General features: G+C 44.0%; 1 protein-coding gene across 9 annotated transcripts in view; it reads left to right on the top strand.

Moving 5' to 3' along the window:
- The window catches only part of TTC7B (tetratricopeptide repeat domain 7B), a 254,144-nt gene that overhangs the window by 154,670 nt on the left and 77,331 nt on the right, over positions 1 to 22,143 (top strand). For all 9 annotated transcript variants that reach the window (XM_019462020.2, XM_019462018.2, XM_019462019.2 and 6 more), the window contains 2 exons: positions 1,966 to 2,038; positions 4,805 to 4,965. In XM_019462020.2, the coding sequence (XP_019317565.1) occupies positions 1,966 to 2,038; positions 4,805 to 4,965 (234 nt within the window). The remainder of the gene's footprint in view (positions 1 to 1,965; positions 2,039 to 4,804; positions 4,966 to 22,143) is intronic.

Here is a 22,143-nt window from a genome sequence, read left to right as displayed (position 1 = left end):
CCCTGAACTCACCAAGCCATTGCCAGCTTTTCTTGGTTGGTGTTGGGCAGAAGCAACCATGACTTGATTTAACTTCATTTGTGACAAGTCTAAACTGGCCTGAGAAAATGGTAGCTCTGAGGAATTTGGGGTTTTTTTGAGGGTTGTAAAAACCTGGCTTCATCCATTGTGAAAGAAGATAAGATAAAATAAATAATGCTAAATAATTCAAAGTCTCTTCATAATTAAGTGTGTATTCGTTTTCCCTGAATAATTGGGAGAGACAGAAACCATGACATTCCAATCTCACTTTTTATGAACACCAAAGAAAAAAAATTCTTTGATGTACAAATTCATGGAAAACCAATACTTGTAAAACCATAAAACTTGGAGCCCACCGAGTAGGCCTCTGGCAGAAATATGACATTTAAATTTTTTTTTAACGTTTTATTTATTTTTGAGACAGAGAGAGACAGAGCATGAACAGGGGAGGCGCAGAGAGAGAGGGAGACACAGAATCTGAAACAGGCTCCAGGCTCTGAGCTGTCAGCACAGAGCCTGACACGGGGCTCGAACTCACGGACCGTGAGATCATGACCTGAGCCAAAGTCAGACGCTTAACCGACCGAGCCACCCAGGCGCCCCAGAAATATGACATTTAAAAGGACAACACGCACGCCTCTCAGTCTCAGCCTCTTAAATGAGGGCTGTGTCTTGAGGCAAGATGATGAATGAAGATTCGCAGGAATGGGAGTCTGGGTCCTTTGCTGTTGAGTGTACCTAAAGGACAGTCACCACCCCAGTTTCCCCAGTCCTGCACTGGAGCTACCACATTTGTCTAAACAATGCCCTACTTGTTGGACCCAGTAGCGTATTTTCTGGATCCCAAATACCTGGAAGACTGTTTAGCCTTTTTCTCCACAGCAGACAGATGGTTTCTGCAAAAGGCCTTATTACTACAGGAAGACATCCTTGACGTGTTTGCTGCCATTGAATACATAATGATTTGGCTTCCTTTTCTATCTCAGATTTGTTTTCTGCTGGTAGAAGATTCTCCTTTAATCCCAGAGTGTTGACAGAGGACCGTGAAGGGTTGTGTACTGTCTGCCCCACCCCCACCCCCAGTTGTAATTAGTCGGCCCCATAGTGCCTTTTGAAGAAACTGAAAGTTTGTTTTTCTCTTCCTACCAGACTTCTGAACACAGACTTCTGCCTCGTCGAGTCACATTTTGAGTTACTCTTGGTGAAATACAATTGGCCTCCACATAAAAGCAAGAATGACTGTGTTTGCAATCAAGTAGGAGGCCAGTACAGCCTCTTCCCCTTCGCTGTCAAAGGCCAGTTAATAAAACGAAGCCTGTGTCTGGCCACAGAGACTTACATGTCATAGTTACACAGACTACATTAGTAAGCTGGAGGGAGCTTAGTAGAAGCTTCAAGAGGCTGAATGAGAATCCTCCCCTTCCCATGGTTCATCAAAAACCAAAACCTCATTTTACAAGCAAAGCCAGGTCTTTGATTTTCATACGGTTTCCCTGAAATCCCGAAATTTGGAGGGAGTAGTGTTAAGGCCAAGCCAAAACTTAACCAAAGCAGCCGTCACCTTGCCAAGTGTACTCATAGCTTCACCGTGTCCTAGCATGACACGTGGGCTTCTCCTGCTCAGCCCAAGGGAGGCGTCTGCTGGGGGGTTGGGGGGTCAGACCTCAGGGCCTTGTGGCTTCACCTCCTCAAAGCCAAGGATCCTTGGCTGCCATTTCAGATGCTAGACGAAACACAGAGGCAGGCTCCGGCGCCATACGCACACACAGCCATAAGAGGGAAAACACGTCACACTTGCTAATGGACAAAAGAGGAGAGTTTAAAGGAAACGTTGCGTAGCTAAATATGTGGCCTGCGTGTAAAACTGCAAATGGGAATACTCATTGGATAGGAAGGGTTCAAATGGCCTCTCCTGCATTCTAATGGCCATCAATACTTTTTCAGGGCCCACAGCCTGTCACCTACAGATCACCAAGCAGCTTTCTACCTGGCTCTGCAGCTTGCCATCTCCAGACAGGTCAGTTTCTCTCACGTTCTCTGAACTTGGTGTGCGCGCCTTCTTACAGTTCCTTCGGCGCCTCCCTCTGAGGCAGTAGCTGGTCTTCTTTCACTGACCCGAAGCTGACCCGAAGCCAGTCTCTTCTCAGAGGATGCTGACTCCTCACGGCACAGCCACTGGTGTTTTGATCAGTTTGGGCGTCTGCTGTGAAGACACAGATGTCCTGGGCTCCGCTTTGGGAGATTACGTCCACACATCTGGAGGGTTCAGAGGGCAACACGGGCTGCAGCACGTGGCAGACACCCTGAATGAACCCAGGAGTCACCAAAGAGCCTTTGTCCCTTGCTGGCAGACCCAGGGCCGAGCCGCGTGGTGGGGATTAGCCACTGGTCATCGTAAGGTGCTGGCGATTGACAGGAAGTTGCCGACAGGCATGGGCAAAAGGTAGCAGCTTCCTTCCTTATAACATGTGGAAGAGAGGGACAGTCACAGTGGCTCCCCCCTTGACATACGGGACTCCTCAGCACTCTCCTTGCTGGAGAGGCAAGCTTCGCTGGCCTTCCTCTTCCCAACAGCAGCTTCCAGAAGCCGTCTTGACCATTCTCATACCCTCCGGTCCCCTCCCAGCTGCTCTGAGAGTCTGGCCGCATGCCTGCCTGCCCACCAGGTGCAAGACACTGGTGGTAACCCCAGCACATTCCTGAGTGCTGACTGGAGGGTGAAGCAGAGGTCAGTTCCCCAGACATGCCATTCCCCGGATAGGCTGGGGCTGTGGGCATGCTTCTGACTCCCCGCGGGCCTGGGAATGGTGTTGAGGAGTGCCTTGCCGTGGTGACCCGGGGACCGAGGAAACCAGGATGCCTCCTCTGTGTGGGCCCTGTCGCCCGGCATGGTAGGGCTCACAGCTGGACGGATGGGGAGCTTGCTACTGCCTCAGCTGCACACTGGGGGTCGATCCCCCCGGGCCCTCCTCCACCAGGAGCGTCTCTCACCTTCTCCCTGAAGCCTCCTTCCTGCAGAAGCCATCTCTTCTCCTTCCTCCTGCTCAGCCCTCCTGTTCAGGACCTGTCTTCCTCCCTAGACTTCAGGTTCCAAGAGGGCAGGAAGCTGTCACCTTCATCACTATACCCTGGTGGCTGGTATACTGCCCACCATGTGTTAGGTACCCGGTAACACTCGTTGAATGAAGAAACCAGCTTTGAATTCCTTCCCAGTCAGCTCTCCCTTAAGGCCATCACGTTGAATCCTGTTATCAGTTTGTCCCTGATTGCTCTGGTCACCCCTGCAGATCCACACCAGAAGTACACCTGCCTTCGGCCTTCCTAACAGGAAGCTGAGGGCTGTTCACGCAGTGGGTTTTCTCCCCGAAGAGAGGTTACATAGGTGGGGCCTTGTGGGTCCAGCCGCTATCTTTGCAGGCCCGCAGTGTGAAGACACCAGACCTCTGTGGGAGAGTGTCCCTGCTAGGCAGGGGCCCCAAGGCTGTGGCCCTCTTATCTTTAGAGCCAATGCCATTTGTGCAGGAGGAGAGGACAGGAGAGGAATCAGAAGGTCTAGAGCCACTCTTGACTCAGTCACTCACTTAGCTAGATGGCAATGCTCAAGTCTTGTCACCTCCCTGGACTCGGCTCCCTCCCCGTAAACAAATGGCTGGGCTGGATGAGCCCTCTCCCAGGCTGTGACAGCCTTGATTCTATGGCTCGGTGGCAGAAAGTCTTTGTAGCCAGGCTTTATAACTTAAATCATCCTAAATGGAATTTCCGAGAGGAAAAGGAATAGGTTTGGGAAGTCGTGGCTTCTTGCTACAGAGTGAGGTTACCAAGGGCTGGGAAGAAGCAGGCGAACAGAGAAGAGGTCTGGACTGGAGTTGAGGCAGGGGGACAGGAAGCAGTCCCTGGGTGGTTGTGTAAGAATGCTTCAGTCCTGAGCTCTATTTCGAAATCCAGTGTCAGGTTCTAATTCCCCCCCAGTTACGGTTAAACCTGCACGGAATTTCGGGCGTTCAAATATCCATTATGTATGCGTTTTATCAACCCTGGTGCTTGGACAATTTTGAAGAGTGTTGCACAGCTCTTGCATTTTAAAGGTTAAAGTTTTATCTCATCCTATTTGAATTTGGATACATCTGCTTTGTATGCAGCATTGCAATTTGTTTCTTGGATCAAGTTATTTTAGGTTGTAGTTTGGAAAGGTGTGGGGTTTTTGTTTGTTGGTTTGTTTGCATATTTCCTTGATGCCTGATGGAGATGTCCAGGACAAAGGAACTTGAAAAGATTCACGGGTGTCTGATCCTTTGGAAAGCTCTGTTTCAGGTTTTGTAATTTCTTATGTACTTTAGTTCACTAATACTTCAAAAAAAGGGAACAGTTCAGCTAAGGCAGCTTAATTACACTAAAAACCTCTGGCAACTTGTATGTGTCTCCATTGAGAGTGAAACAATCTTGGGCATAATCAAGAGTGGATCAGTTTTGTGGAAAAAGAGAAATTGTGTTTTGGAGAGAAACAAAAGATTTGGTATTGGCAGTTTTACAGAGAAACAGAGCATCTAGCATCACTCCGCAGGTCATACTGTCGCTTGAAGAAGACATCTGTCTGCATGTTTGTGGTTAATATCCTGGGGCTATCACAAAGGTTAAAATCTGAATGTGGCACAGGGTGAAGCAACTTTTGATGTTTATAGAGAATCAGATATTGAAATGGTATCTTCTCGTGTGTGTGTGTGTGTGTGTGTGTGTGTGTGCGCGCGTGTGTTTTAAAATTCTTTTTGATTTTGTTTCAAACCAGATACCAGAGGCTCTGGGGTACGTCCGCCAAGCTCTTCAACTTCAAGGCGATGATGCCAACTCCCTGCACCTTCTTGCCCTCTTACTGTCTGCACAAAAGCATTACCACGATGCTCTGAATATCATTGACATGGCCCTGAGTGAATATCCAGAAAATTTTATGTAAGTGGTCCTGGCCTTTTGTTTTCCCTTACTCAGAAGTTATTAACTTTACTTCTTTCCCCCTTCCGTCACTCTATCTAATTTAAGTCCTTCATGGATACCCTGAGGGTAAATAGGACAAAATTCCTTTATTCTTGTTTTTCCATGATATTTAGAAACAAACATAGCCTGTTAGGTCACCTTATTACATTAAAAGACCTTATCCAGTCTTTCCCAATGTGTATGTAGCTTTGGTGCACATTAGATGATTTTAAATGGATGGTGGATGAACATTTTTATTTTTTAAGATGCACATTAGAAAAAATATACCTGTGTATCAAAGTGTGATTTCATAGAAATTCCTGCTCAGAGGGAGACCACAGATTTTTCAAACGAGTTGTTTCAAAGTCAGTTTAAAGAAAAATATGAACTAAATGCTAATACAGATACGCACGGATATGGCACCAGTTAAATCGAGCCGACTCCAGTGCCTGAAGCCTGGGAAACATGCTTTATGGCTGGTTTGTCCTGGTCACCGGCGCCTTCTGCTAGTTCCAGGCGGTTGTCATCTTTTAGGCACCTTCCAACAAGGTACTGACCTCTTTGTACCTTGGTTTTGTTCTCTAGGAAATAGAATTCCCTAAATAAATCAATTAGTGTCTGTACCTAACTGAAGAATTGACATTGTAAACTGCCATATGCATGTCGGTCTACTTGAATTCACAACATTCCCTGAATCCGGGCCTGTCGGTTAGGCTTTGTGGAGAAGGACACTGTTGTGTGGGTGCCTTGGTTCCCGTTTTATCCTCAGTGGAGTAGCCTGGTAACCGGTATACAGTGGCCAGAAACAGTAAACACCCCACACGCTGGCAGGTTCTAATTGTCTAAGTGGCAGGGTCAGTGATGGGGCGGGGGTGGCTTGGGGCGGGAGGGAGGGAAGGAATGCAGACGGGGGCTCAGGGCAGCTCCCTTCACTTTCAGAAATCAGTGCCGCCGTGGCGAATTTTAAGTGGCTCTGCTTTGGCTTTATTTCCGTGCCTCATCACTTCACTGTTTTTAATCAGTGCGTTTCAGCTCTCCTTGGAAAATTGGTTCACGCATTTCCATTACAAACATTTCTTTGTCTTCAAGTGAAAAGGGCACTTCTCTTCTCCCCATCGAGAAAATTCTCATTATAACCCAGGAAACCTCTGACTAGAGATTTCTTTTGTAGGTTCAGCTATTTGTGCAGAGTGAATTAAAGAGCTTTGCTGCAGTGTTTTACTTCTTGTAGGCCTCAAACTTGCTCTCTTGCACACCGAGTGTATTTCTGGACTGTATCCAAAGCCGGTTAGCCCAAGGAATCTTAAAATGGTGAAAGCACTTGAAAAAGGACTCGGTCCTTTACCCATCAGTAAAGTACAACCTGATGCCGTTGAATTCGGTTTCTCTCATCAATATTTATAAAGCGGCATTCCTTGCCTCCCGCCCCAACACCTTCATTAGACGTTAGACTCCCGCGTGTGTCTCCTGTGTAGACAGCCTCGGGTGTCATCCGAGAGGAGGCTTATTAAACTAATAGCCACGCCACACAGTGAGCAGTAAACAGTGGTGGCTAATATGGTAATGCTTCCAAGTGACAGCAGCTGACAGCCTTTTCAAGTAGAATAAGTAAGGAACAGCAGTAGAGATATTTGAAGAATGCAGGCCTGTTATTTTAATGTTAAGCTGTAAGCTCAAAAAAGCAAAGCATATGGCAGCAGGTCTGAGAGCAGCCAATGACTTGTTTGCTTTTTAAATATTTGTATTTCTTCCTATGTGATGGGAAACTTCTTCCCAAGAATACTTTGTGAAAAGTTGGGGCCAGATGTAATTGGTGGATCCCATGGTTTCTTTCCAACGTGGGTAAAACATTTCATCACCAACCTAAACAAGACCATGTGGGCACCTGTCCCGAATGCCGACATGTATTATCCGTTTGTGACAAGCTCGTCTCCCGCAGAACCGTAGGCTCTCAGAAGCCTGGGAATGCCTCATGTTTCTCGTGTCCCAATGGCCATACACAGACTGAGGACACGCTTGATGTTTCCTCCTAGATAAACTTGCCAGATGGAAGAGAAAGCCCCTCCCACAGTTGGGCTTAGGCCTGTTTAACTGTTGGGCAGTTAAACTGTTGAACAGAGCATTGATTTAGCTAGCCTCTTAGCCTGATGCAGAGAATAATAGACTTTTTGGTCCCTGTTAAGCTCATTCAAGGTACTCAAGTGCCATCTTTTATCATTTCATGGTGACAGTTAGGATAAGTAGTACTTGAGAGACCAGCTGCCCCTCTGAGGACGTTCAGCTGTCTTAGCTAGTGCATTTAAGGCATTTGTACACGGTAATCACTCAGTAATTGGTAGGAATCCATGTTATTGGTATTACGAGTCCTTCTACAGTGTTCTCAAATATGATATTTGAGAATCCTTTAAAATGATTCTTATTAAATATTGAGTAAAAGCTAAAGGTTATTTATTAAATATATTTAAAATAATAATACAGTTAACATGTGTGCTCACTTCTTAGTTTAAGAAAAGGAAGATTAATATTGCCTATGAATTTCCTATGTATCCCTGCCTGTCCTATCCCCTTACCTCTCTAACATCTCCGGACGTTAACTGCATCCTGAGTTCTATGTTGAGCATTCCCTTGCGTTTCTATACCATATCTGTTTGCACTCCCAAAGAATGGAAATTTCTGGTTTTGCATATCTAAACATTTTTAATGGAACTGTACTGAGTATATCCTTATACTGCTTGCTTTTGTCGTGTGGCACTGTATTCTTGGGGTTGATCCTTACCGCCTGCAGCAGCAATTTATTCTTTATACCGATAAATAGTATTTTATTATACAAATATACCAAGATGTATTTTTCTAGTTGATCGCAAATGGATATACAGGTTGTTTTCCATTTTCAGCTGTTACAAACAAAGCTGCTGTAGATATTCTTTTTTTTTTTTTTAACGTTTATTTATATATTTTTGAGAGAGACAGAGCACAAGTTGGGTGAGGGTGGGCAGACAGAGAGAGGGAGACACAGGATCTGAAACGGGCTCCAGGCTCTGAGCTATTGCAGGGCTCAAACCCACAAACTGCGAGATCATGACCTGAGCCAAAGTCAGATGCTTAACCAACTGAGCCACCCAGGCGTCCCAACATATCCTTGTACAGGTCACCTGGTGCACATGTGCAAGCACTCCAGGCATTACGTAGCAGTGAGATTGTTGGGTCATAGGGTATCTGCATCTTCCATTTTACCAAATAATTCCAAACTATTTTCCGAAGGGGTTATGCCAGTTTTCCACCAGCAGTGCCCAAGAGCCCATGTGGCTGCCTACACCAATACCTGGTGTTTCAGACTTATTTTTGGCAATGGTGTTACATTGTGAATTTAAGTTGCATGAGGTTGAATACCTTTGTTTATTGGTCATTTAGCTTTTCTGTTTTGTGAAGTACAGGGAGAAATCTTTCTTCTTTCCTAATTGGGTTGACTTTTTCATACCAATTGGTGACATTTCTTTATATATTATGGTTACGAGTCCTTTTGTTGGTGACATGTGTTGCAAAAATCTTCCACCAGTCTGTGCCTTGTCTTCTGATGAACAGAAGTTCTTATGTTTAAAGCGATTGAATTTATCAGTTATTTCCTTTATGGATTTTACTTTCTGCATCTAGTTTAGGAAACCTTACTTTCCCTTCTCTAGGGTCACGAAGATAAGTCTCCTAAGTTATATTCTAAGAGCTCTCTTGTGTTACCTTTCACACTTAAATCTAAGGGTCCATCTGGAAATGATTGTTTTATATATGTATGGTGTGAAGGATGTAGTGTAATTTTTCCCTCTATGGAAAAATTGCTTGTCTTAGCATCATGTATTGAAAAGATTCCTTTCCCTGTTGTTCCACAGTATCATTTTTGCCTTAAATCAAATGCCCATATCGGGGGGAGGGGGTTGCTATTTCTGAGCTTTCTGTTTGGTTCTTTCAGTCAATGTACCCATCTGTGTGTGATTGCCACTTTCTGAATTCTTACAACTTTATTATATGGGGGGTAAGTTTGTCCCCATATCTTGCTCTTCAAGAGTGTTGTGGCTATTCTCAGGCCTTTGAACTTGCATATAAATTTTTTTTTCCTTAGAGAGAGACAGTGAGTGGGGGAGAAGGGCAGAGGGAGGGAGGGAGGGAGGGAGAGAGAGAGAGAGAGAGAGAGAGAGAGAGAGAGAGAATCTTAAGCAGGCTCTATGCCCAATACGGAGCCTGACACAGGGCTCGATCCCACAATGCTGGGATCATGACCTGAGCCAAAATCAAGTCGGACACTCAACCAACTCAGCCACTCAGGTGCCCCTTGCATATAAATTTTTGAATCAAGTTTGTCAAGTTACAAAAACAAAAACAAAAACAAATCTATTGGAATTGCATTTAGTCTAATAGCTCAGTTTGAGGAGAATTATATATTTATGACAGTTGGTTTTCTAATCCATGGCCATTATATCTAATTATTTAAGTATTTAAAAATACTTTTTAATGAAGTTTTATGATTTTTCTTATAAATATTTTGCCCATTTTTAACTAGCTTTATTCCTAACTACCTGAAAAAAATTTCATTTGTATACACTATATATGTAGTATTTTCTTCTTTATCAAATCTGCTATCTATATGTTGTTAGTGTGTAGAAAGGTGGCTGATTTTTGTATATTCTTCTTGACCCACCAGTCAGCTAAACTCTTGTTACTTCTAACAATCTATGTATAGATTACTTTGGGATTTCTGTATAGACAATGACTTTTATCTGAAATAATTAAAATTCAGTTTCTTTATCTCTAATCCCTCAACTTTTTAAAACTGGCCTTACTGGGCCTTCCGTATAGCTGAATAAAATTCTTTCAGTGTTTTGCCATTACAAATTATGCTTTTTACAAGTTTGTTTATAGATATTATTTAAGAAGATAAGGAACTTTTCTTCTTACTGGCTTGCTAAGTGTTGATCTTTTTAAATCATGAATTGATATTGAATTTTATCAAACTCTTTTTCTATATTTATTGAGATTGTTGTATGATTTTACTCCCTTGAATCTGAATGTTATATTAATTGATTTTTTTTAAATTTTTTTTTTAATGTTTATTTATTTTTGAGACAGAGAGAGACAGAGCATGAATGGGGGAGGGGCAGAGAGAGAGAGGGAGACACAGAATCGGAAGCAGACTCCAGGCTCTGAGCCATCAGCCCAGAGCCTGACGCGGGGCTCGAACTCACGAACCGTGAGATCGTGACCTGAGCCGAAGTCGGACGCTCAACCGACTGAGCCACCCAGGCGCCCCTAATTGATATTTTTTAATGTTAAATTAACTCTGCATTCTTGGAATAAGCCCAACTTGATCATGACATATTAGCTTATTTTAATGGATTCAGTTGACTAATTTTTATTTTTATTTATTTTTTAAATGTAAATAAAATTGTAATTATCACTTCCAAATGGTAGTAATGCAAAAGATGTTATGAAATTATATGAGATGAATTGCTATAGGTGATGAGAGAGTTGGTTGACTAATTTTTAAAGGAACATTTATATTTATGTTCAGGTGTGAAATGCCTTGTAATTTTCCCTTCTCTTTGTATACTTGTCAAGTTATGGCATCAAGATTAGGCCAGCCTCCTAAAAGGAGTTGGAATCATTTTTGGGTGTTGTCGAATCATTTGTGTGAGATTGGAATTACCTGTTTCTAGAATAATGAGTTTCAGTAGAATTTGCCTATAAAACCATCTGGGGCTGGGTTTTTTTCTGTGGAAAGACTTCTGATGCTTTTAAAAAATAATGGGGGCTGGGAGGGAGGGGAAAGTGGGTGATGGGCATTGAGGAGGGCACCTGTTGGGATGAGCACTGGGTGTTGTATGGAAACCAATTTGACAATAAATTTCATAAATACTGCTACTACTAATAATAATAATTAGGGGGTTTTCACGTTTTCCACTTATTTTATTAAGCTACATATAACATAGAGGCTGAAACATACAACATATATTTTAAGGGTTTGTTCATCTCATCTAAATATTAAATTTCCTTGGCATAAAGTTGTTCATGTTTTTTTATGATCTGTTTGTTGTCATGTAGCACCTATGGTTAAGTCTTTTCCATTCCTAATACTGCTTAATGTGCTTTCTTTTTAATTTTCTTGAACAGCCTTGCCAGAAATTTGTCTGTTACATTGATCTTTTCGAAGAACCAGCTTTTTTATGGTCTCAACTGTATTTTTACTTTGTCTTTCATGAATTTCTGTTCTTCTATTATTTTCTTTCTTCTATTTTCTTTGAGTTTGTTTTGTTTTGCTTGGTTTTCCTTCTTAATCTTTTAAGTTAGGTGTTTAGTTCATTTCTAATTTTTGTCTTTCTTGTTTTCTGACATAAACATTTAAGACTAAAAATTTCCCACCAAGTGCTGCTTTAGTTGGGAGACCACAATTTCAGTATGTGAAATTTTTATCATTATTTTATTCTAAATAACTTTAAATCTCCATTATTCTTATTTGACCCATCAGTTATTTTAGAACTGTGTTTTATAGTTGTCAAGTATATGGGTCTTTCCACTTATCTTTTGTTAATGGGCTTTTAATAACTTCATTGAATTGTGTTCAGAAACTGCAATCTAGATGAACTTGAAATGTGTTGACTTTTTTTATGGCCCAGCATGTGATCACTCCTTATAAATATTCCATCTGTGCTTGAAAAGAACGCTTTCTGTATTTGGAGGTACATTTTTATGTATTTGTATATATTTCATATATATTTATTAGATTAAGCTATTAATTGCACTATTCAGATCTTCTTCATTCTTACTGATGTTTTTTGTTTACTTCATCGATCAATTGTTGAGCAGAGGTGTGTTGAAATGTGCCACTGGAATGGCAGATTGTCCTATTTCCCCACATAGTTCTAGCAATGTTTGCTTTATATAGTTTAAAGCTGTGCTATAAGGTGCATATAAATTTAGAATTGCTTGTCTTCCTGGTAAATTCAACCCTTTATCATTATGTAATAAGTTACATAATTCACTTTGCTTCAAAATCTAGTTTGTCATGCTATCCACACACATCCACAACATTTATCTAATACGTGCACACATACAATACATGTGCACACTGCATGCACGCTTGGAGTATCTTTCTTCATTCTGTTATCTTGAACTTATTATATGCTTATGTTTTAGATTCACTCTTGTGCTCAATATAGACAGCTAATTTTTTTTTTTTTTAACTCAGGCCGACAGTCTTATCTGGAACATTTAGTTCATTTCCATTTACTGTAAATACTATTATATTTGCGTTAGTGTCTCCTACCTCATTTGTGCTTTCTCTTTGTCCTGCCCTTTTTTTCATAGGTTATCCTCTCTTTTCCTACCTTCTTTTAGGTTAATTGTGTTTTTGTTACGTATTTTTTTACTTGCCAATTTGGAAAAGAAACATTCTGTTTTGGTTTTTGTTTAGTGATTATCCTAGAAATTTTAGTGAGGGTCTGTTGCTGGCACACTTTCTCAGTTTGTGTCTGAAAATATATTTGGCTTTACTCTCAAAAGAGATTTTCCAACTGGATATATAATTCTAGGCTCACATTTTCTCACAGCACAAATGATTTTGCTTTCCTCTTGGAGTTGTTGAGAAGTCAGCTATTTGTTTAATTTTAGATCATTTTAATGTCATCTGTCTTTTCTCTCTGGCTATTCTTAATTGCTATTGTTGCTGACACTGTACATTTTCACTGTAATACAGATAAGAGTGGCTTCTGCTCAGATTCACTGGGCTTACTTAAATGGTGGATTGGTATTGTTTATCATTTCTAGAAAATTCTCTGCCATTATTTCTTTTCAGCCAAATACTTCTTCTCTTATAGATAGCTTATGATTGGGTCTTGCTTTTTTATTTAGTCTGGTCATTCCTGCCCTTTGTCTTAAGTGTTTAGTGCATTCACATTTAATATAAGTAATGGTATGGTTGGATTTATGTGTACGATTTCTGTATGTGTATTCTCTTATTTTGTTCCTCTTGTGGTGACTTCTTTTTCTCTTAAAAAATTATTTTTTAAAACCCTTTATTAAATACCTAAACAAAAGAATGACAAATTATTTGCTGATTATATATTAAATGTCTATTTATTTATTTATTTATTTATTTTAAGAGAAAGAGAAAGCACACACAAGCAGGGGAGGGGCAGAGGGAGAGGGAGAGAGAGAATCCCAAGCAGGATCCTCCCTGTCAGCACAGAGCCCGACACGGGGCTCAGTCTTACAAACTGTAAGATCATGACCTGAGCCAAAATCAAAAGTTGGACGCTTACCCGACTGAGCCACCCCAGTGCCCCAAAATGTCTTTAACACATTGTAAGTTTTTCCCAAAATAAAATCTAACAAAGAACACATTTTTCTATTGAAGAGTGTAAATTCGGGTAGATTCCTTATCTAATGTACTTGTTAGAGGAGCCTTGATATTTCTCCTTTTGAAATACAGCTTTGCAAAAATTTCCTGATTGATGAATACACTTTACTTGGTAGATTTCTTCATTGGCCCAAGAAGGTAGATGTAGGTGCCAGGTGATGTTTGGAACAGGTGTCTCTCTGGGGGATGGTGTGGCAATCTGTCTGTGAGCGTCTTGGTCAGCCCCTCACAGACTTTGTGTTTCTGCCGTGGGGATGCATTTTTAGATAAAATAATGGGATGGAAGCTGACAATTTGTCCCTTTTTGTCTTTGAAAAATATATCAGATAGTATCCTATTTACAGTGGCATCTGAGAATTTTAGTGTAACTAAAATGTTTTCTTCTAATTCAGCCAGCCTTACAGTAACTGCTAAGGGCAGCCGCTGCCAGGTTTAGCTTCTTGCCCTGAGACAAATGGTGGCTGTGCAGCCTGACTGATTACAAACTGTTAATTGATTTGAATTTTAATCTTTCTTATTTAAACCACAAATGCGGTTTGTGACGCAAAGCATAAGAAAGCAATTTTTAGAACCTCTCAAGGATACAAATCCAAGTGGCATCATTAAGGTGTGTGGCCAACTCTCTTAAGTATATTTCCTTTAAATTTTATTTTATCTATTTATTTTTTAGAGAGAGAGCATGCGAGTGGGAGGGAGGGGCAGAGGGAGGGAAGGACTGAGAATCCCAAGCAGGTTCCACGCTCAGTGCAGACCCCAGACGTGGGGCTTGATCCCACAACCCTGGCATCATGACCTGAGCTGAAATCAGGAATCAGACACTCAACCATCTGAGCCACCCGGATGCCTCCAGTATGTTTTCTGATCCGTAACTTTGATACATGAGAAGGTACTGACATAAGTCCTCAGTCACCTGACCAGAAGACCACCAGCTCTTCTAAACACTCTCCTGTGGGTGATCTTATACTCTCACACATGCGAGAGACCACATTTCTTTTGACACCAATGGGAACTAACTGCATGGAAAGCAGTGGACATACATAACATCTACTCATTCACTTAGCAGTGATAATTATTAGCATTTATGATAATAGTTGTTATAGGCAACTCTTATCAGCACATTGTAAATTCATTCTAAACTCATTTGATCACGGTGGGCAGTGTTATCGCCCCCATTTTACAGCTAAAGAAATCGAGGCACAGAAAAGTAAACTAGTTTGTCCAAAATTACCCACCTCGTCAGTCACAGTCCTGATTTGAACACAGGTGGTCTGGCCTCAACATCTGTGCTCTTAATCACTGCCTTTGAAGCACTGAGTTCCTACCACCTTCCAGGTACCATGCTAGGCATTGGGAAGGCTGCCATGAATAAGAGAAAGACATTTTATGCTCAGAGCTAGCAATCCAGAAGGACCGCATTTTTATGCTGTCTCCCCTGTCAATCTTATCAATAAACTGGAAAACATGGTTAGGATCATTCTGTACTTGAGTGGAGCATATATCTGGTTTAAAAAAAAAATCATTACTTGGCAAGTAAGGCTGTCTCTTCCTCACTGTGTCTCACTTACACTCAATGTAAGTTGAAAGATGATACTGAGTAATGTTTTGATGTAGTGATTACTGAGAGGCCAGGTGCTGTGGGCTATTCTTATGCCTGAGCCGAGTGATGGAGTAATGAACATGCCCATTAAATTTGCACTTGATAGAAAGTTGGGCCACAAGAAAGAGATTATTCTTCTCGGTAGCTCAGAGAAATAATCCATGGAAACCTGAAGGATGTCTGGGAGGGATGAGTGCAAGGTAACCCACCCAAGGATGCCCACGCCTGAATACAAGCTGGAGAGGAGGATCTTTGGGCAAAAGAAAATGGGTGGCACCCTCAAAGACACCGTGGATCAAAGCGGAGCAGATTCATGGGTGCAGTAGGTTACTTTTTTTTTTTTTAATTTTTTTAACCTTTATTTATTTTTGAGACAGAGAGAGACAGAGTATGAACGGGGGAGGGTCAGAGAGAGGGAGACACAGAATCTGAAACAGGCTCCAGGCTCTGAGCTGTCAGCACAGAGCCCGACGCGGGGCTCGAACTCATGGACCGCGAGATCATGACCTGAGCCGAAGTCGGACGCTCAACCGACTGAGCCACCCAGGCGCCCCTGCAGTAGGTTACTTAAAAACAACTTACGACAACCAAAAAACAACCCAAACAAAAAAAATCGGCCAAGGAACTTGAATAGACATTTGTCCAAAGTAGATATTCAACTGGCCGACAAGCACATGAAAATATTCGTAACATCGCTAATTATCAGGGAAATGTAAATCAAAACCACAATGAGATACTACTTCATACCCATTAGGAGAGCTGTTAGTAACGCGCGCGCGCACACACACACACACACACACACACACACACACACACACCAGAAAGTCATGAGTGTTAGCGAGGATGTGGAGGAACTGGGACCTTTGTGCCCTGCTGGTGGGAATGTAAAATGGTGCAGCCACTGTGGAAAATAGTATGGCAGTTCGTCAAAAAGTTAAAAATAGAAATACCATATGATCCAGCAATTCCACATCTGGGTAAGTACTCAAAAGAATTGAAAGCAGGAACTCACAGAGATAACTGCACACTCGTGTTCACAGCAGCACTCTTCACAATAGCTAAAGACGTGGAAGCAACCCAGGTGCCCACGGATGAATGAACGGATAACCAACGTGTGATATATACATAGGACGGAATATTATGTGGCCTTAAACAGGAAGGAAGATCTGACATAAGCTACCGTATGGATGAAACTTGAGGACGTTATGCTCAGTGAAATAAGCCAGACACAAGAAGACAAATACTGTGTGGCTACTGTTCTGTGAGATTCCTGGAGCAGCCAAAATCACAGAGGCAGAAAGCAGACTAGGGGTTGCCAAGGGGCTGGGGCAAGGGGAGCATGAGGAGTTACCATTTACTGGGTACAGAGCTTCAGTTTTGTAAGAGGAAAAACATCCTGGAGATGGATGGTGGTGATGGTTGCACAACACTGTGAATATACTTAATGCACTGAACTGTACACTTTGAAATGGTAGATTTTACGTTATGTATATTTTACCACAATTAGAAAAAAAAATCAGCCTTCCAGCCTCTCTCCCTGTAGACGTATGTGGTGGTAGGAGGGTTGCCAGCATTCTTGAGAGGCTGAGATTAGATGGCTGGGGGCCCCTCCACCCGTTGACTCTCTGGCTCTGGGTCACAAAGCCACGGTTCTTCTGGGAGGGGCTTGCTGAGGCAGGGGAAGTGGTCGCCCCCTGCACCAGCCCGTTGATGTAATCTTTCTGTGAAGTTCTGGGTCTGCCGTGTTGCCTTCAGTAAATGCAGATGCTTGTTAAGAGAGACAAAATACCCAAAAGCCAATGAAAAACGGCTTAGAAACTGAAAACTGGGTTTGTGAGGTATGGGTAGAGGAACTGGAAAAGAGGAAATGGAGGAGAAATGTATTTGAAGCCATGTTAGGTCATGAGAAGACCTCCCTGCTCCAGGATTAGGGATGGCTTTGTCCTCATATTGGGAGTTGAGCTGGCCCAAACTCTGCTCCCTGAGTCCACATGCCCAGTCCTAGATATGCATGTGGCTGTTTGTCCCCCAGTCCTAAGCCCTCATGGGACTCTCCTGCTTCCTTTCCAGAGAGTTCCCCTTTTCCTGGTTGTTTCAGAGCATGCTGGAGAGAAAGCCTTCAGGATGTGCTGCTCTCCCATCAGCCAGGGGAGAGAGCTCTTCAGGAGGCCTGGCAGCTGGGAGAGGCCAGGCTAGGGCGGCCACCCCAAAGCCATCTATCCCCAGTGGTGGCATGCACAAGGTTTATTTATTCTGGAGCTTTTCTTTACAAGATTGCAAGTTCTTCTAGATACCTTATTCAACAATTCAAAGTATGGAGTGTCATCCTCAGACTTCATGCAAGGTGTTTCCTGAAACCTCTGGGTCCCTAGCACCTAGCCCATGCTGTACACATTAATACACGTTTGCGCAGTGAGTGGTTGAAACCGATGACCCTACCGAGTAGTCTGGTAGCCTTAGTTCCAGCTAAGCGTGTGTCTACCTGTGTTTCTTCCATTGTCCCTTTTGGTTTTAATCTGCCAAGTTCTGCTATATACAATGATGATATCTACTTACTACATATGGATCATATAAAGCACCTACCTGCTAGTTACCCAGCCAACTGTGCGAAAAATATCCAACAGTCCAAATACAGGTGAACGTCAGTGCATTCATAGTGGTCTTTTTGCATTTTAAGGTCATGAAAGATTACTATTTACTATTTGTTTAAAAACAAAACACAACAAAAGTCCCCAAGAGCAAAGAAGACAGTCTCCACGTTTATCCTGTCAGTATTCTTGTGGGAATCCTCAGCTGGAAACAGCTGGTTGGGATCAATAACCCACCTACAGATGATCCGATTATCTGTTCTTTGAGCACCCCCCTAGTTAAAGGTTAGAGAGCTCCCACTTTCTGCCACGGCCGAGGAAAGCACCGTCTCTGCCTTCGTGCCGCTTACAGTGCCGTGTGAAGAATTACTCTAGAGTGTCCGAGCACCTCAGAAGAAACAAAGATCATTGCTGTGGCCCCCGCCACGCACACCGTTGGAGGGCAGGGCCCCCTGCTAAAGCTCCAGCCCCCACGGACAAGGGTCCTGCTTCTGGTCTCCTTGGCACCACTGAAGCAAAGCCAAGCAAGACAAAACCCTTCATGATGTGCTAAGTGAGAACACACAGGACGTAAAGACCAAGAACATGGGACATGTGAAACAGGCCAGGATTCATAGCAGCAGTTTTCTGGTGCAGAAACTAGGTCCCATTTCACATCCAATCCCAGAGGGATGGGTGCATTGTCCACCTCGGGTCCCAAAGAGCTGGTTCAGCTTCCCAGCCCCCTGCCAGGTTCCTTCCTTTCTGGTTCCCATCCTGTCCTTGAGTGGAGGGTGCCATTTCTATACTGCAGATCCTCATGGATTCCTTTGTCTCTGTCCCATCTGGCCTGGGCTCTTCCCCATCTAGGTCCATGTGACAGAGGATTCCCATTCTTTTGACATCTGCCACCATCCACTGAAATGGACCCATGTGTCTCATTTCTGTGCTTAAGCTCCCAGCTTCAGACTCGGGAATACAGGGAAATCAGGGCCATGGGAGCTAAGTCCGAAATAAGGACAGGGATACCCTCCAGAGAGACGGGGTCTGAGCAGGTGGCAGGTCAGTAGAGTTGCTTCTGGTTCACTCCCTCCCCCGTTTTAGAAATGACCGATGGCTTTGTGGCTCAGCGAGAATAGATGATTTTCTTTTAGCCAGAGAGTTTAATGGGAAGACTTGCTTTCAGATATTTCCCGTTCACATATTTACTTCCTCGATGGCCACTGTGCCAAAGGCACTTGCTTGCCGGCTGGCTTATAGCAAAGCAGAGGGCAGGTGCTCCCACATCCACGGTACCCCCTCGGCCTCCCCCCACCACCCGGTGAGACAGCGCTCAGGAAGTGGCCCTGACCGCTCATGTTGGTTCTTTGGTGCTTCGTGGATAGCACTAAGTGAAATGGCTCCCTTCCAAAAAATGCCAAACTCACACCCTGGAGGAGGTCTTTGAAACACGGGCACTGTGGTTCCAGGGGTGTTTTTAGTTCACCCTGGCCATGTCATTTCCAGTTTGGCTGCTGCTCCCGGTCACTGGTCTAAGTTGAGATTAAGAACCGGAGCGGGAGCAAAAAATGAGCCAAACTGGGGTTTCTTGAGGTGATTTATTTTAGCTAAATATGTCAGTTGTTTGTTTGTTCTAAAAATACCGCTAGAAGGATGGGGGAGTATTCCAGATTGTTGACACTTTGACTGAAATGAGAAGCGAAATGTAACTGATAGGGGATCTAACAGGAGTCCCTGCCTGTCATAAAGAGGAGGCCGGATTAGGATACCGAGAGGCGCAGCTGAGCCCTCACAGACGGCAGGACGCCCCGCGGCTCCCGTCCCTTCCAGCAGCCTCCCAGCCAGGGATGAGGGGCGGCTAAGTTCTGGAGAGCGAGGCTTCTGCTCCTGATACCAGAGTTTGTTAAACAAGAGTGGTGCCGCTTTTCCCAGGAACCAGCAGACCTGGGAGCCTGGGCCCGGGATAACATGGGTGACAGCGAGGCCAGTGTGGGGAAATGCTGAAATGACCTCCCTGACAGGCCGGCGCGTTAGGCGACCTCTTCTTGAGCACCCAGGAACCTTAAAAGTGGTCAGGTTTTTAGAACTTGCTCAGGGGTTAAAAACTCCCGGACAGAAGTTTGCCAGGGACCCACCCGGGGCCAGCTCCTGGACAGGCTTTATCCCTGGACCAGACACACTTATGAGAAGACCCACAGTCTTCCCACCCTCCTTCTGTGGTTGTGTTGTGCTCTGGGGTTTTGTCAAGAAAGCCAGCTCCTCAGATTTGACCCCTGAAAAGCTTGTAAACCAGGGGTTTCTGTCTGGCGGCCTGGGAGCTGACATTTGCTAGCGGAGTTCCGTTAGGTCAGCGTACATTTTAAAAATGTTTGGATTTGATTACCTCTCCGGTAGGCAGGCACGACTCCAAACGCTCCCTGACATCTTGAGCCCAGCTCCTATTGAGTTGCCTGGTTGTGGGAGACATTGGAGTTTTCTGTCCCTCAAGAGGACCCACAATGGCAGTGGGTGATGCTCAGTGCCCTGCAGACTCAAGGGGTGCCCTTGAGACACTTGTGCCCTTGAGACAATGTGAATGTGCCCCCAGGGTTGATATGCTGACCCTCGCTGGAGAGACTCTCAGGGAGGACCTGGGCGGGGGTATAGCACGGCCCTCAGGAAGCTGCCCTGGGAAGCCCTCCGGAAGGAACAGAAGCATTCTGCTCAAGATCATGGGTAGGGGTCCGCTTCATTTGTGAGCTTCATGTGAGTGGTTGATCAGAATTCCCACTGAATTCAAGAATAAAATACTCCCAAAATTCTTACTGGAGGGAAATAAACAGAGGTGGGCTTTCCTAAATGGAGGGGCTACGGGAACACTTCCTTTGGAGGTCTTTAAAAAGATCAGCTGATTGAAAGTTTGGATGGAGAGTTATGAACCAGGCTGGTGGCCCTTGAACTTCAATTCGCACACAAATCATCTGCAAGTTGCGTTCCGTGAAGACTGTAATGCACTGGGTCTAGGGTGGGTGGCTGTTCTGCATTCTTCACAAGCTCCCACGGTTGCCTGACCCAAACCACACTCTGAGTAGCAAAGCATTACAGGACCACTGGAGGCCTTTTCCAGTTTTGGATTAATTGGAAAAATCTCTCTCTTTTTTTTTTCTAACAAGCCAATGAACAGTGTCAATACAGCGATTCTGTAAGCCAAATGGTCAAAGAAATTGTGTGTTTCCCGTGTAACAGTTGAGTAGATAGATCATTCATTCAGGTGACTTTTATTGAACATTCACCATTAGTGAGTCCCCAAGCGCTATTTGATGCCTAGTGGGAAGAGTCACATGAACTGGTTTCTTACCACCCATCCCTTCCAGCTATTGTCAGAGGACCCTCGGGAACAGTTTGAGGGCGTGGCTTTGGGGCCCTCACTGCTGTAAACCCAACATCATTGGCCCCCTTGGTGGTGAAGGGGCCCTGTTGAACCGTCAGGCCAGGCAGCTCACAGGCCCGTCATGGTCTTGATTTTCAGTGACAGTGACTCAGCCCAGGCTCAGACCTTCTGGGACTGGACCACTTCGGAAGCCCAGCCAGGAGAGGCTCCAAGACCAGATCAGAAATGTTGGTGACAATGAAGTGAATTAGATTTCCTTCTTGAAAGCCACATCGGAGCCTGGAAGAAACCCTTCATTCCCCTCTGAGGGGTTGGTTAGATTTATCTGATGACATACCTCTGCCCGATCAGCAACGGGCTGCTTTCTCTATCCTTTCAGACCTCGTTCCCAGCTGACTCATCTGGCTTCAGATTTCCATCTTTCTTCCCCTCGTCACCACATGCTTTTGGCACATCTCTTACCTTACTGGTCTGCGGCTGCCAAACCGTTTTCTCAGTTTAAACTTTAATTTCAACATACCTGCACCTCCTACCCCCTCCTGACCCATTATTTCTTTTACCTGGTGACAGATTCTTACTTTCTTTCAGGTGTTTGGCAGCCAGCCCCACGTCAGCTCTCGGATCAGATTCCCTGGAAGTGAGGGATGGGGGCGGTAGTCAAGGCCCCCATGGCCATTGCCCCACTTGGGCAGACACCATGAGCTTTTCTTCACAGCTCTTTTGCATCCCTGCCTATATTCAGCAGATAAACAAAGAGCATGCTGGGCCCAAGAGCATTCAAACACAGACCAGCACCAAATACCGAATGTTCAAGGTTCCTGTGATTCTCATTCTGAATCATCTGCCTTGAATACAGCATTTACAGATCGGCTCATTAGTGCGGGTTTTGTATATTAATATGCATGTTTCCTCCTTGATGCACTTAATGAGTGCATTTTATATCCTGCCAAATAAGGTCGGAGGGAAGTATTAATTTAGTATTTCTCTAAACTTTTCTCATTTACTTTCTTGGAGAGTTCTTCACCAGAAAGTTTTGTGAGGCATATTAAATTCCAGAAATTTGAAATACCTACCCCTTCACCTTTATCTCGGGCCCCAGCCTTATAGCCCGGATTCCAGACAGCACTCCTAGCTTACTGTGGACGCTCACACCTCCCTGCCTATGCTCGAGAGGCTGTCCATCCACCTCCCTGGAAGGCCCTCCCCAACGCCCCCCGCAAGG

This window comes from Panthera pardus, unplaced genomic scaffold (assembly GCF_024362965.1).
Source record: "Panthera pardus isolate Hobbes unplaced genomic scaffold, ASM2436296v1 HiC_scaffold_24, whole genome shotgun sequence".
NCBI classification, from domain to species: Eukaryota; Metazoa; Chordata; class Mammalia; order Carnivora; family Felidae; genus Panthera; species Panthera pardus.
Note: the sequence above shows the minus strand (reverse complement) of the source record. Positions and strands in the feature narration are given on the sequence as shown.